Genomic DNA, 15541 nt, shown 5'->3' on the forward strand with positions numbered 1-15541 from the left:
AAGCACACCTCCTCAGCAAGAATTGAGGAAGGTATTTTGTCTGAAGCAAAATGGTATGATTGCAGGGTCAGCATAGTAGCAGTTTTAAATAGATGAAAAAGAGGCAACTTAATGAGGACAACCTCCGTTAGATTCATCTTCGACAGTGTGCTACTTGGAAGGCTAGAAATAAATTAAGATTAAAATACCACTAAATCTTGAGGGGGAAATGTGTTAAAGAACACGTATACCAATTAGAAACCCCTTAAAAAGAGATTGCCAATAGGGTGGTCACAATTGTGATTTGTATTTTAAGGATTGTTTAGAGCTACAGTCTTCCTGCTCTTTGGTTTGGATGTATTTGGTAAACAAGGCTGTTGTGACTGCTGCACCCGTGTGGTTTCAGGTATGATTATTGTTGTGTAAGAAGCCAAAAAGGCAACAGTGCAGCTTTCTGACGCATGGAACTTGTGTGTGTTAAACTCTAGTTGCATGCAGAGCTGCAGCCCTAGTACGGGCTGGGAGCTGAGCATTCACCTGACGTTAGGACATGTGGTTGGGTTGCAGTTGGAGAATGGCTTCGCTTTCAGTATCACCTGCGTTTTCCCATTTAGCAGGGTAGCTTCTGTCACCTTCTCTGGGCAGGGTTTAACTCCTCAGAGGAGCTGTTTAAATGTTGATAAGAAATGAATTTCCTATAGGTGTTTGAAGTACTGAAAACTACTTGAACCTTTCTAAATGTTACTGCTATCTATTTGAATCAATACAAAATTTCCTAAACATTTTAAAGAAATTCTTTTCATTAAAAGGATATGGAAACTTCAGAAAAACAATTAAAAATATGCATGATTATGTAAATTTATACTGACAGCCTAAGCCCTTTTTTTTTAAGCAGAAACATACGTGGAAAACTTAGCTCTGGGTCATTTTAATGAAGCGAAGAGGCTGTCTCTGCTAAAACTGAAAATATGGAGGCCCTGGACGATTTATTGAAATGTTTTTATATCACGTTTCTTTTCCAGTAGGTAGAGTTTCCATCTCCATGGGAGAATGCAGCACGCAGTCATTTCCCTGCAAGAGGATTTGCATGCAGTTGTGTGTGTGACAGCGACAGAGCAGTGGGCAAAGGCCGTACCTTGTAGTGGTTTGACAACTTCAGCTTCATAACAGCCCTGTGTGGTTATACCTCCTTCGGGCAGGGGGTTATTACATGACACATTTTCTTCTTTTAAGAGCATTTTTTCCCCTCTGCTATATAGGGAAGGAAGGTGGTGGTTACATCCTATATTTATTATTCAAATCTTAAATTTTAGTGATAAGTAGGTCTCAAAATTCATCCTGAATTAAGCCTAACCGTGCGGCTTCTCTTAGGCAAGAATGCAAAACATGACCCAACAGTCTGCAGAAATGCTCTCTGCTCCGGTTCCAAGTTAGGACAACATAAACATCCTCCTTTAATTAGTTGCATTTAAACTACTTCTGCTTGGGGATGTCTTTGAACAAGCAGTTATGAGTAGTTATTGGTTCATCTTGGAAGCTGAATTTATTACTTTGCTCAGTAGGTTTAAAAAGAGGTGGAGAGCTTTCCAATATTTTCTGTCCTGTGCTTAGAATACTCAATTAAATACCGGTTCCCCAATTCCTACTGTTAATAACCATCATAGGTGTTTTCCCTTTCTCTCTTTGCAATTTAACACTTTTTTTTTTTTTTGCCCAGCGGAGGTTGAAAAGGTTGCTAGAAACAGTTGTTTCCCTCCGATTGTTGCGGAGGCTTGTGGTTAGGCCAACAAGTTGAACACCTTTTATATCAGTACAACACAGAACAATACCTGATAAGGTTACACAATATGTTTACGTCTTTAAAACTAGCGATCTACCATTTATAGTTCCTGGATGTGTGAGTGTGGTTAGAATTTAAGTGTATGCCGCAGCAGACCCTCCGTGCTCTCGGCTTCCTTGGGTTGTGGTGGGCCTCGTGACAGGCACATCAGAGCAAGACGGGAGCGCAACTGCCCTTTTCATCTCTCGTGCAAGGACAGGAGGCATCTCCCCCGCTCCTGGGCCCTCCAGGGCCCACTGTTCCAGTGGGATCTGCCAGAAGGAGGAGCCCACCGAGCCTCCAGCCAGCAGCGGGCCCTGGTCTGTACAGCTGGTGGGTCAGGGCCGGGCAAATGCACATTTCCATTTTGCCCAAATGGCCACATTCTGGAGCCGCTGGAGAAGCTGCAGCGTGGTTTTGGAACCACCCCAGTACATAAGCAGGAGATGTGCACGGTGCCTGCAAAGGGAGGAATGGTGGCTTGGATGTTGAGTCACAGGCCCAGCCGGCTCCCTGGGACAAACTAATGTCTTTTCTGAGGAAAAAGTGGTGCAAAGGATGAATGCACGCTGTGCTCAGGCTCTACTTTGCAGGCTGCTAATTAGTCTGAGCCATTAATACATAGTTCTGGAGGTCTTTGGATGCAGAAATCGAGGAAACAATTGAGTGTAACCTGAGGTGTAGTTTCTCACTCCTGTGAAGAGCATGGAGTCTTGCGGTGTTTTATATCAAATGCTTAAGTAAGAAGCACAATAGAGTACAAGCTTCTGGAAAACAGGAAGCATTCATAGAAGTCAAATGAAACCCTGCTGTACAAACCAGTGAGAGCAGTTGCACGTGGAGTAAACTGTAATACTGAGCTAAGTATTATTAGACTGGCACATTGTCTTTGTGTTGGCATCGATACGCTGTCTGAGCTCGAGTGAGACTTCCAGTATTGCGATAGGTTGGGGGGTAAAATGGGGAGGAAGCGGATTTTGAATTGAGTTTTCATGGTGACGTCAAACCAAGACAGGAAACCGAAGTGCAAATGGATGTGTTTATACATCCAAAAGTCAGTTAGCAGATGGCTTTAGATGGGATATTGGTAACAAATAATAGACTACTTTAAGTGTGCTCTGCTCACTTCAAATGTCTGGTTACCAATCTTCTATAATTTTATGGAGCGACCGTTATAAGGCGTTTGTAAGAATGCAAAATCTATGTTGCCTGCTTATTATTGAAGCCGTTTAGCACATCAGATGTCATTCCAGATTGCCAGTTGCATTTCAGTTGGACTGGAAACAAATACAGATCAGTAATAATGCAATGCTGCGTACCTTAAGGTTAAATGTCTGACAAGACAACTAGTGCTAATGGACTGTGACATTTTTCAAGCCATAGGTCTGACATTACTTGCTGTGTCAGAGTGAAATGTTTACAACGACCTAACTCTGCGTTACAATATATTAAGACATCACTCTTTTCTCTTGTGCGTGCTGCAGGTTTTCTGACTGCATCTAAATTCCACAGCAGCAGGAGCTGGCCCACATGTAAGAGCAGCGTTTTCCAGGTTCTGAAGAGCTATGAGCAGCACCGTTAGTGGTATTTGATTCAGGCCAGCACGGCCTGTAAGGTTTCCGTGCGTCGCAACTTTAAAACATGTGCTGTAGATAAAACTCCATGAACACCAACCCATCTGTCCTGACACCATCTGGGAGCAGATCTGCTACTGTAACTTTTCCGAGCAGTATCTCGCTATGCATGTAGTGCTATTGGTAGGAATGGCTTCATCTAAGTAAGGATGACAAACCCACATCAAAAACTTTGTGCCAAAGAGAGCTGCTAAATTTACACTACTGCACCAGGTTAGCTCTTGGATTTTTTTTTTTTTTAAATAAGGAAGACTTAAAACAACATTTTGCATTAATGGGATTTGAATGACTAGACTGATAAATGGTAAGTACACCTGGATGGCTTCTAATCATGTTTAAATAATATCATACTGTATTAAGAACTCATTAAAGAAATAGGTAAGAATTAGCCATTAGGGGCCATTTAATAACAGATTGTTTCAGTGTCCTCGTCTCATAAAGGCTCTTTCTAAATATAGGGCTTTGTTTCAAATATTAAGATGCTTCCTTAGGCTTCTGTTTATCTATTTCCCTTGTCTTATTTTCATTAAATGCTTATACCTCTGATTAATTTATTATGAAATGTTGTATTCTGTCCCCTAGTAAATAGCTTGTAATGCATCGATGCTTTTCTGCGGTTTTGTATTTTGTGACACTCTCTTCCAGTGACTAAGATAGGAATTGGCAAAAATGCTGGCTTTGTTGATGCAATTTTCACCCAAGTGTGGGTTGTTTTGTTGTTTTTTTCATAGGTTGGATTTTTTTCTATGTTCAGTCTTGTGCTCTCCCTCTTCTAGCGTGGCTGTGTGTATCAATGATGCAAAACTTCCTCTCCCAAACTGACAGTAGGGTGACAGCTGATGCTATAGAGTGTATGAGAATAACTCTGGCAGTGGTATAATATAATGCTTCATATGTTCCAAGTAAATCCTAAGAGAATATGAACCCATCACCAGACAGATTTAAAATGTAAATGCTGTTCTGCTTGATCATCAAGTCAACGACTATTAAGTGTATAGTCGTGTTATGCCAAGATGTAGCTTCAATACGGTTATTTTTTACTTAAAACAACACTTAACAAATCCTTGAGGGGGAGGAAAAAGGAAAAAGGGAAAAAAAAAAAGAAAGGTGAACTTCAGCAGAGGAGAGGGAAAGCGGGGCAGCAGCTGCCGCTGCCGTTCCAGCAGCGACGACAGTTGCCGCCCGCCCGGTTGGGGTTGTGGCTGCGGGCCCGGCCCGGCTCCCGAGCGGCCGGCAGCCCCGCGCCGGGCCGGGCCGGGCCGCGCCGCACCTGCCGAGGCCGCCGCGGTCCCCCTCCCGCCCCCTCCCCGCCGGCAGCGGGCTCCGGCGGAGCCACAGGCCCCGGGGGCGGGGGCGGCGCTGCCGGGCCGGGCGCGCCCCGTGACCGGGCGGCCGCGCCGCCCCTCGGCGGCGGGAGGGGAGGGGAGGGAGCCGGCGGTGTAAACAAGGCGGGGGGCCGGGGCTGGCCTGATGTCAGCGGGTCACATGGAGCCTCATATGGGCCGGGGGATGGCGGCGCGGCGCGGCTCTCCGCTGGCAGGCGGCGGCGGCTGCTGCTGAGGCGGCGGCGGTGGTGGTGGTTCACGCCGAGGGCCCGTCCCGTCCCGCCTCCCCTCCCCGCCTCCCTGCCCGCCGCGCTCCGCTCCCCGCCGCTTCGCCCCTGACAAATGATGTGTTTTGTGCTCGCCGCGATGAAAGGTAGGCGCAGCCCCGGGAGCCGCCGCGCCCCGGGGAAGGGGAAGGGGTGGTGGTGGGGGAGGCCGGCCCGGGAGCGGCGGTGCTCCGTGGCCTCCCCTCTCCGGCCGCCGGTGCCACCGCCCGGCGTCCTGCTCATGCGGGGCGGCCCGCGGGGAGCCCCGGGCCGGGGGCGGCGCCGCCGGTGCGGGGAGCCCGGCGGGGGGAGCCGGCCGGGCGGTCCCGGCAGCAGGGACAGGTTTTGGGGAGCTCTCGGAGGGATGGGGCGGCTCAGCCATCCCCCGTGAGGGCCGGCAGCGCCCGCGGCTGGGAGCGGAGCGTTAACCCGGCCGAGGCGCTGCACTTTACACCGTCGCGTACAAGTTAGAGGATAAGAGATAGCTTATCTGCCAGCACGGCTTTTCGGAGGGAGAGGTTATGATTAACGCGGTCGGAGTTGCATAAAAGCGGAGACGAGCTGGCTGATCTTTCCACAAACCCCCGTAGAAAATACGTACGGTAACATAGCAAAGGGGACAAGAACGTGGCAGCATCCTGTAGGTAGCTGATGGGGCTAAAATGGCATCTTAAGAGATAGCTGCTCATTTTTAAAAGGCTTTGGAATAAAAGGAAAAATCAGAGCTACGTAGTGATTTTATTTATTTTTTTAAAACCTGAAGTTTTCTCTGCTGGCCGATCCCAGTCCTTAATGAGGGGCAGTGTCAGGCTGAGGAGAGTCAAACGAAGTTTTTGATGAGAAATCAAAAGTTTAGAGGTATGTTTTCAGGCTGCCCTGTTTCCTAATAAAATTAGCTCTGCAGTAGAACTTTGCATTGCAGCATTTTTGAAGTCATAGTTGTTGGGCTTTATTTTTTTTTAAAAAAATGTAAACCGAGTAACCATCTTACTTAAACGCGATATTCTTTCATAGTAGAGTATCACTGGTGACATTTGAATTTAACGCCCCCACAAAAATACTAAATCTGTAGCCTTTAGAATATATTCGTGGATTTTGTAGGTAAAGTTGCTCTTTTTTTTTTTTTTTTTTTTTTGAAAAAAATAGATACTTGGAAAAAGAAGATTGAATCCTACTTCAGCTAGAGACTGTTTCCTTTTTTTTTTTTCCCACTTTGCAGGAGCAATAGGTATTGGGCACCAATAGCAGCATAGTGTTTGACGCACAGTAATTTTCAATTACTAGGCTTCCTTTTCTTCTTGGAGAGAAGCCTATGTGAATAAAAAGAAAAGCACTATATTCATTAATCATTAGCCATGCTGAATGCATTTGGCAAGAAAATGTAATTGGGTTGATTCAAATAGTTGCATCTGTAACAAAAGGAAATGCATTTTTTTAAGTGTGAACTACATGGATATTTTAGCAGTCCCTTAGAATTCTGCGTATTCTGATAAGAGTTTTTCAACATGTCCCTCACAAGCCTGTTAGAACCATGAAATCAAATAAACTTAAAAAAAAAAAGAAAAGAAGGAAAGTACACTAATTAAAAAAAATCGGAGGGTGTATTTGCCTTGTATGCTTCTGCACGAAGACTTGAGGTGTGTTGTAAAAGAGCAGGCAGGTGATTTTCAGCAACTCAACTTGGAGGTTTTTTTTTTTTTGCTCTCTTGGGAGTTTCATTTAAACCAATTTCCACACTGATGTAAAATCTTGGCGGAGCCCAGCTTTTGAGTTTTAAAGGGTAATTCCTAATGGCTTTATTATGAAAATACTTAGGTGTTTGTACTTTTTACAGAATACTTCTATGGTATGTTTCACTCATGTTTCATACTACTTAGTTTTCTAGTGCATTGAAAAACTTTCTTGGTTTCTTGTCCTTTCTCTAATTTGCTGGACAAGGTTCAGCTGGAGGAAATGTGTTGTGGTTTGTCTTAAAGTGACCTCTGGCTGCCATGAAATAATAGATCCGCAATCCAATATTGTGATTTGAGAGAAGTAGACCAGTAGCGTAGGGAATGCAGTTTTACATAAGCTTGAAGGTACAAGGGAAAAATGTAAAATGTGGAGGTGAATCGAATGCTTTATTTATTCTCAGTGCTGCAATGGCATCTTTTGGTGCTTCTGATCTTTTACAGTTCTGAAGTTAAAGTGAAAAAAATTATGGTCTGCAGGAGAATACGGGATGTTACAGATTTTCCTGCTGGATTTTTTTTTTTTTTAAGTGAAAAAAGAAGAGTATTAATTCCTTTCCTATTGCTGCCCAGGTGGCCCAAATTAATACCATGTGAAATCAATTTGCAAGTCCTTGTATTTTTCATGCAACATAACGTTCTGGCAAACGTGCTTGCTTTCGTTTTGAAAAGTCCTCAGACTTGCAGACTATGTCCAGGTTTGAATGAATAAAGATTTTGGCCGGCTGTCAGCACGTCGATAGCCATGGTAGTATGCTTAAAGAGCTGGAAAACAGACAAGCCCAATGAAGAGGCTGGACCTGTCCTTAAGACAGGCTGTGTGATAAGAAATGTAACTTTCTGGTTTCAAGCAGAGAGGAAAGAGAGGTGTTTTTTTCGGTTTCTAAGAAAATAGATAGTGGTGAAGCGTCAAAGTTCGTAATGACTAAGTATTTTGTAGATTGATGGGCTTTTAAAAATTATTTATCAACTGTTGCAAGTCTGTGTAGAGGATTCAGGAAGCCTTGCGTTCTTAGTTTATCATATATGCAGACCAGTTAACCGGCTGATGGCTTTAAGGGAGAGTGCAACTTTCCGTGCTTACCAGTAAAAGTTTGCAAAGAAATTGGGTGTTCTCGCCAGCATATTCATCGGTGCAGGTCTTACTCCTGCGAGAGTCTTTGCTGGCAGAAGCTTCAAGGTTGACTTCAAGGAGAATAGTACTAAGTGCTATGAATTGGTGAGCAAATATGCTGCGCTGGAGTAGAAACATGGACTCAGTTGTCATGCCAGTACATAACCAGAGGTGAGCCCAAGACAAGGGGAGCTAGATTCAAAAGTGTGGTATTTTACCATTTTTTTGGTACTAGTTTGTAGAAAGACAGGAGTGTATCAGACCTTGTGTTGGTGGGAGCTGAAGTACTTGTCCTGTACTATCATCAGACCCGAGCAAAAGGGTTCGGTCTGCTCATGAGTTTATAATGAAAATGAACCTAGCCATAGTTTTACTATCGTTCCTATGGACATTTCGAAATAGAGATCAGTGGGAAAGTAGATGTACATTTTTTAAGCTTTTTCTACTCCGGTGCATTTACTGTTAAGGTAGAATTTGAGCTACTAATCCTGATTTTTTCTGTGTGGACTTCAACGAGGTTGAATCTGTTGTTGCTGTTTTATGGAGGATAGGCAAGATGAGTAGAATCAGTTATTACTTGGTTGTAAGGAAAATTGTTTCACTTTGAAGGGGGTCTGTGCTTGGATTGTTGGAAGTACAACTAGTTTTCTGACTGACGCTGTGTCTGAATGAAAACTCAATTGTTTAAAAATACCTATTGAAAGAAGTAGACTCTGTTGGTTTCCTTATTGGTGCGCATGATTTTTGGATCTTTCTGTATTTTTTTTTGAGGACCCTGGCTGCGTTTGGGCAGATAAGCAGAATTTCCCTTGCAGCCTGGCCGTAGCACTGCAGGGAACGTGCTTTACTTGCAGCAACCTCCATGCTCCGCACTCGGCAGAGCCGGTTCGCTCGGAGGCCGGCTGGCCGGGGATTTATGCAGTACTGCTTACCGTGGGTGAGCTTTTTGAGTCTGTCAAGCCTGACCTTTTGACATGTTTTTTTTGTCAAGTATCTTGGCACCAACCTGACAGCACGGTGGTGATTACTCTGTGTTTTTCACCAGTAAACAACTGCCTATGGGAAAATATCTTGCCAAATATTTTGCCAAATATCTTTTAAAAAAGTTGCTTTACGAGTTGAAGTATGTTTAAATTTGCCTTCACTGTGGTACTATTGAAAGTTACATCCAATTTAGCAAATATCCTGGGACAGAACTTTTGTTGACTAAATATTAACAGAATCTGGCCTTTGGAATTGCTAGCTGAGAGGCTGGTTTTTGCTGCTTTAATTTCATGCGACTGATCTGAATGACTGACTTGTACCTAAGACATTTGTTGCATCACATTTGCAGGGTAAGATTTGTTTGAGGTTTATTGCTGAAATGTACTTTTCAAGCCCTTTGAAAGACTCTCAAGACTTGCAAGTAAAAGAAGAGGAAATCTGTCTTTATGTCTCACTCTGTGATAATCAAAGGCAGTTGCGTGCTCTGTGCAAGTCTCAGTTGGGGACACTCCTTTGAAGTATGAAGAATTTGTATGTCCTGTTTAAGTCAGCGAAAACTGTGGGTGCTGACCATCTCACTAGATCAAATTCTTTAAACTTAGGTACAGCTCTTGCCTAGCTAAAGTGGTGAGCCTGGCTAGCAATGCAGTCATAAAAATAATTCTTCAAGGATAATTCTGAGTAATTGGGGCAAAACTGAAGTGGTCTATGGACACCACGCAAGGACTTCTGTATCCTCTTTAAATTAAAAAAAAAAAAAAAAAAAAATCCCTGAAGGGATGAGGCTATAGAGGTGGGTAGTATAGCATCGCTGGTGTTTGGGGTGTGGGCTCTGCACAAATACGAAATGTCGTCACGTTCTATCCAGAGAGCTGATACGGAGGGTGGGGGGGAGAAGGCAGCTGGTTCAGCGTGTGAAGCAGGGTAATGGCCTGCAGCTCCGCAGCTTGGCTCTGCAGTGGGGAGGTGAATGTTTGTATTGGCATTTATTAGTTCGGGGATTAGTGTCTGGAGACCTCAGTCAAGAACTGAGTCCTCTTTATATCGAGTGCTTCCCCAGCGCGTATGCAAAAGACTAATTTCTTTACTCATTCCCCGTTACAGAGAGCCCTGCATGTTTTGTGGGGTTTTGTTTTTTGGGTTTTTTTTTTCTAGGATGATGTAGCACTCAATTTTAACCTTAAGGGGTTTTAAATCTTCTTTCTTGCTCCTCTTGCCTACAGTATAGTAGAGAAATGATCATTATCATGTAGTTATTACTGGCAGGATTGTTAGTATTTCATCTTCACTACAAAACAGAATTCTAAATTGGTATATTTGTTTCTAAACTATACGTGCTAAATTAAAACTGTCAAATCTTTGCGTCTCTCCGGAGTAGATACATGCAACTTTGTCTGACTTTGCAATTCTCTATCTAGAGGAAGCTGAGATGCAGTATGTTCGTTCTTTTTTTTTTTTTTCTTTGCATTCCCATGAGATAAGTTTTTTGTAGTGTGCAAAATAACTGCATGTGACAAGAATTAGTTATTACAGTCAGACTTGATACATTTTAGAATGTTACTCTGTTGTTTTTTTTATTTGCAAGGAGAGAAAAAGATAAATATTCACCTTTCTTGTATTTATGTGTGAGCTGTAATTTGCAATTACAGCTGATCACTCCTGAGATCAAGCAAGCAGTAGTTCTCTCCTTTTGTGATTTGTCTTTTCCTTGAGGACTGATATCTAAGGGATATGCACATAACTAATGGTGCAGAAAATATCTTCTAACCCTCTCCTTCCTTTTTGAAGATGAGGTTTTTTTTCTCTTTTTTGCTATAAACGTTGACAGGGGATGGGAAGATTCTGTCCTCCAAGAATAGCTTTGTTATGAGAAAAAGGTGACTCTGTACGGTGCAGACCTCTCTGCCTGTTGGATACAAAAACCCACAGACTGCAAAGTTGAAGCAGGAAGCCTTGTTAGGGGATCTGGCAGATGAACTTTCTTCTGCTGCTCCATCGTGTTTTAAAGGGAGCCTTGCCCGTGGTTAACGAAGTCCTTCCTTGGCCCAGGTTTTTTTCACCTCTCTTGCTAGAGGCATTTAGGCTAAGAAGTTCTGCAAAATATAGGTTGGCAAGCTTGGTGCAGTTTCAGGCTGCTTCCCTGTTGCCTGCACCTTCTGTTGAGAACACCAGGGAGTGACTCAGGGCGGCAGTGACTCATGGGGTGCTGCGCTGTTCCCCTCCTCAGAGCGGGGTTAGCTGCCGTAGGGAGCTTGTTGGCGGACTTGGAAAAGTCAGCGTGCAGAGAACCCCTTCTCCTAACGGCGCTCTCCACTGAGATTGTCTGCCTGCACAGGTTTGCACACGGATTCACGTTTTTGTGGAAAAATGTAATTAAATTAGTGTTTACTTCCCTTTTCCTTTGTGGTGTCAGGGGATGGTGAGGCCTTCATGCTGATGGGAGCAAATGGATATCCAGGAAGGTTTGAGTCCAGTGTTGTGAACGTTAGGGAATCTCTCCTACATCCTGCTGCTGCTTGCCTTGCGCGTGTGGACTGTCTGCTCAGAGGCACGGAGCTGAAGCTGTTATGAGTCAAGCACTTGCGGTCTCTGAGATGGCTAGTGTTCCTTGCAGCTCTTTGGATGCAGCCTAATGTGAATCTCTGACATTTAAAGCTCACACAAGTGCAGGAGTCCCCCCAAAGAGGCCTGGGGGTTCCACAGCACTGCTGGGGGGGAGTAGCCTGCTGCCCTCACCAGCAAACGTAGCCCATTTTTTTCGCTGCTGTTAGTGAATGCATCTGGGGCCAGTTCGTCCCAGCGTGAACTTGCGGTTGTCAGCAGCACCCACTGCTGCCCACCGACAGCCTGGCTCCACTCCACTTAGGCAGTTGACTTCAGTAAAGTCACAATTTCACTGCATTTCTGGTTTTCTTTCCTATGTGGTGGAGAATGGTGCAGGCCCCGTGGCTTGTGGCTCTTCTGTTTGTGTGATTCCGGCCTTCGGGCCTTTTGTCATGCTATGTTCATAGCCATCTAGGCTAAAATCAATGTCGGGAGAGGTATAATCATCCCAGCTTTCATTTTAAGAGCATTTATCTCAAAGCTTAATTAAAGCTACTTGGATGTAAATAAGTCTAACCTCTTCACTTCTGAACAATGCAAATAGAATAGTCAGCATACTTATAGGGTATCAGCCATGTAATTATTGTGTAATGTTTGTGTTCTTTGAAATACTGTGCTATTTATTGCCATTGAATCCTGGGACAAGGTGCTTCATAAAACCAACTGCATGACTCTTTATTTATGCACTTTAGAAGAAGTTGATCATTCTCAAACGAGGGGGCGGAAAAGTGACATTAAATCTTTACCTAGACGGATGCACCGTGTGACAAAGTCTTTGTCAGAGTGTTCTTTCAAACCAAAGTGACCACAGGCTGGAGTTGGCTGGTTGACGGGGCCCCATGGGCCGTGTTCCTGCGTGCCCGGACTGCTGTTCCCTTGCTCTCGCTGGTGCTCCCCCCATCTCTGTTCCCACCTGGGATGTTGGGAGTACTTTCTGCACTGTCAGCTAAAAATAAGGAAAAAGTCCTGACACCATTTGCACACACTGTCTTCTGCCATGTGCCATTTGTTTAGTGTTCTTGAAGGGCTAAAGAGTTGGTTATTCTTGCTGTTATTTTGTTAACTGCATGAAATGGAAACCTGGGGAGGGATGCAGTATGGCCGCGGCTTCTGCTTCTGCCTCTCATGGGTACCGAGAGCTGATGTACTTGTTTGTGCTGGTGAAGAGTTAGACAAGTGAGGTGGGGTGGTATCTTGAACTGCTTTAGTTAAATTAACTTAAAGGCTGGGTCGCGTGCATGTGAAATGCAGTTGAAAGCCATGTTTGCTTCAGCTGACTTTTTTTTTTTTTTGGACAGGATTGTCTTATTTTTAAGTAGTAATTTCAGAATAGATGAATCGGAACAGTGGTAACAGGATTGTATGCAAGGCCTCAAGTTTTCTGTCTCCAGCACAGTTTGAGAAGGGACAGGGCTGTGCTCGGGCATGTGTTTGTGGTACTGAGTATCTGCCTCTTTCTCCAAAACACCGGGGAAGTCGGGATTGGCTCAGCAATTTTCTCCCTTCATCCAAGTATCATTTGCTGTTTAAGACCTAGTACAATTTACACGATTCAATTAGAAATTGAGTTCTCATTGCATGTGAACTTAATTCGCACCTCTTGTGAGGCTGCCAGGGGTCTTAGGAGTTGATCCTGTGCCATGGGTTAAGCATGCCCAGAACTTACTGGAGCTGATGTTTACCTGACTATTTCTGAGGAGCGCCTATTCTGAGCAGAGGAGCGCTCACTTGTCCGGCCTCCTCTGCTTGGCCCTGAGCCTAATGGGATGTGACTGGAAGTGTCATCTATCTCCTCTTCACCCCAAAAGAAGGTTAAATTCTCTCTAAGCCCCAGGTGCTCTTTGCCTGAAGCACTTAGTCTAGGTAGAGTGTAGAAAGCTGGTAAAAAGTGATCCCTGGTTATCAGAACATATGGAGCTTCCTTTCTGCACACAGGCATCTGCATGCTTTAATTCTGACTTGCATTTGAACGGTATAAATTGCTGTACTACTTGACGGGAGCAGCAGTGGCTGCTCTCTTCCTGTATCAACTGTAATGTTACTCATAATGGGTGCATTTTTCCATTCAGCTAAATTAATTAGCTCATCTTTTTCTGTGTTTGATTTGGCAGAGTAGTTATTGCAGGAAAACGTGCTTTTTCTAGTAAATATATAGTGATCGCTTGAAGCTCAATTTGGGAATTAGTAAACCCATCTTCTGCACTGCAGAAAACTGCTTGTTGTAGATTGCTGTTGTTTATTCCTCTTCTTGGACTAGTTCCTTGTAGTTTGCTGTAGAAATGTTTGCATGCTGGGTGTTAGATTACTAACCAGTTTTGGAAAATACAAATGTAAGTGAAACTGCTGTTTGGTACTAGGCCTCATACACCAGGCTGGAGCACCGTAGGCTTTTGGAGGTGTGTTTGCAGCTCTTGCTGCAGGGTCCCGCTCCGCTGCGCAGAGAGGAGCAGGTTGTTAGTGATCATCTGGAGCAGCCGAGCTTACGCTCAGCGTTGTTTTCCTTCAAAGGGACACTCCTTGCCATTGTTGGATTGACAGAGATGTATTGTGTTAAGCTTTGGGTAGAGTTTTTCTCGTACTGTGGGTGCATTATTGAATTAAAAGAAGTATTTGCTTAAAATATGAGTACATAAAGGTGTTTATAACTGCTGGATAGATTCTTGTATCAACAGATAATAAAAAAAACAGACAGGTTAATTAAAGAGCCAGAGATGTTTCATTTAGGAAACCTCATATACGTAGGCGCCTTCTAAATGGCTGAGGAAAACAGGCTGAGAGCATTCCTGCCTCCCCAGATGCTCCCCGGCGATAGCAGGAGGAGCAGCAGTGGCTGGCAGCACCTCTGGCCACCAGCAGTGTGGAAGGCACTGGGCTGGGGCTGGAGTGGGGCCAGCACAAGGTGCTACATAAAGGCGTTGGTTTTCCTATTGTTCTCTTCAAGGAGGATCAAAATTCTGGCTCCTGCTTCCTGCATGGGATGCTTCGATGGAAACTATGTGAAACCTCTTAGTAACACAAGCAGTATTTCACCCTAGCGTTTTTCTTGGTGGGTTATTTTGCTGCACACAATAGAATTTGGGTGAGCGCTGAGAACTGACTTTTGCCTGGACTTGAAAAGGCCCTGAAAAAAATGATGTTTCCGGTATTGCTACGGCTGGTTCTATTTACCCAGATTTCATAAAAATTTGCTGGTATCTCTGGGAGTAACTTAGAATTCCCAGCCAGAAAGGTGGAGCGCAGCACCTGGCTGCCTGGCATGGCAAGTGTCGGAGTGCTCCTTCCTGTGAATACATCTAGCTCTTAACACGCGCTCTTCGTTACTGAGCTGCTAGATATTTTTGAAAAAGAGGAATCAGTACCTGTAACAAATTTCTTTCATTTTAGATTCTTTTTGCTCTGTCACCAAAAATGACTAAGTTGTTATATGGCTTCCTCACTTTGAAATTTTAACTTGAAATTAAAACATTCAAAGTAGCGCATTGCTCTGGCTGGTACCCTGACGACATATCTTTAAACTAGCTGGCTTGGAGAGGGGTGTCAGTAGCAGTACCCATTTTGTTGTGGAAACCTAGAGCTCAGTATAGGGAAACTTTCCCTCTTTGCGGTCACTGTTCCAAAATATTTTAATTTTCTTCTGATATTTTCCCTCTCAACCACAGTGTTTATACTTACAGAAGGGAAAAATAGCCAAACATAAAGGTCACTAAAGCAGAGACCTTTTGAATGGCAAAATCTCACTCCAAAGAATTTCTGCTCTTAGGATTGATTTAAAAGCCCTCGCAAAAGTGCTTCAGAATGGAAATTCTTTTGTATTTCTCACACTGGCAGCTCTAGCATGTACTGGTGGTAAATTTGCACTTTATAACATGTTATTCCTGTCAACATTGATTAGTGTGTTGTCACAGAAGTAACTAACTTTGTAATTTAATCTGCCTTGGTATTGTCAGTCTAAAATTTTATGTATGCACTCTGCATTGTGAAAAATGGTACTTGCAGAGGCTACCTCTGGAAGTCTCTGATCTATAAACTGGTGGAGGCTGGCAGAGGCGCCGGAGAGGAACCACTACATGCTTGCCTTGGCTTTAC

General features: G+C 44.0%; 1 protein-coding gene across 3 annotated transcripts in view; it reads left to right on the top strand.

Moving 5' to 3' along the window:
* Positions 1–15541, top strand: part of RORA (RAR related orphan receptor A) — a 372218-nt gene that overhangs the window by 299931 nt on the left and 56746 nt on the right. Inside the window, exon 1 of one of the 3 annotated variants that reach the window (XM_063345859.1) lies at positions 4850–5130. The exons of the other annotated variants lie outside the window; for them this stretch is intronic. Within the exon in view, the coding sequence (XP_063201929.1) occupies positions 5100–5130 (31 nt within the window). The 5' untranslated portion in view covers positions 4850–5099. Of the gene's footprint in view, positions 1–4849; positions 5131–15541 lie in introns of those variants that run through there. 3 annotated transcript variants of the gene reach the window in all.

Source organism: Chroicocephalus ridibundus, chromosome 9 (genome assembly GCF_963924245.1).
Source record: "Chroicocephalus ridibundus chromosome 9, bChrRid1.1, whole genome shotgun sequence".
NCBI classification, from domain to species: Eukaryota; Metazoa; Chordata; class Aves; order Charadriiformes; family Laridae; genus Chroicocephalus; species Chroicocephalus ridibundus.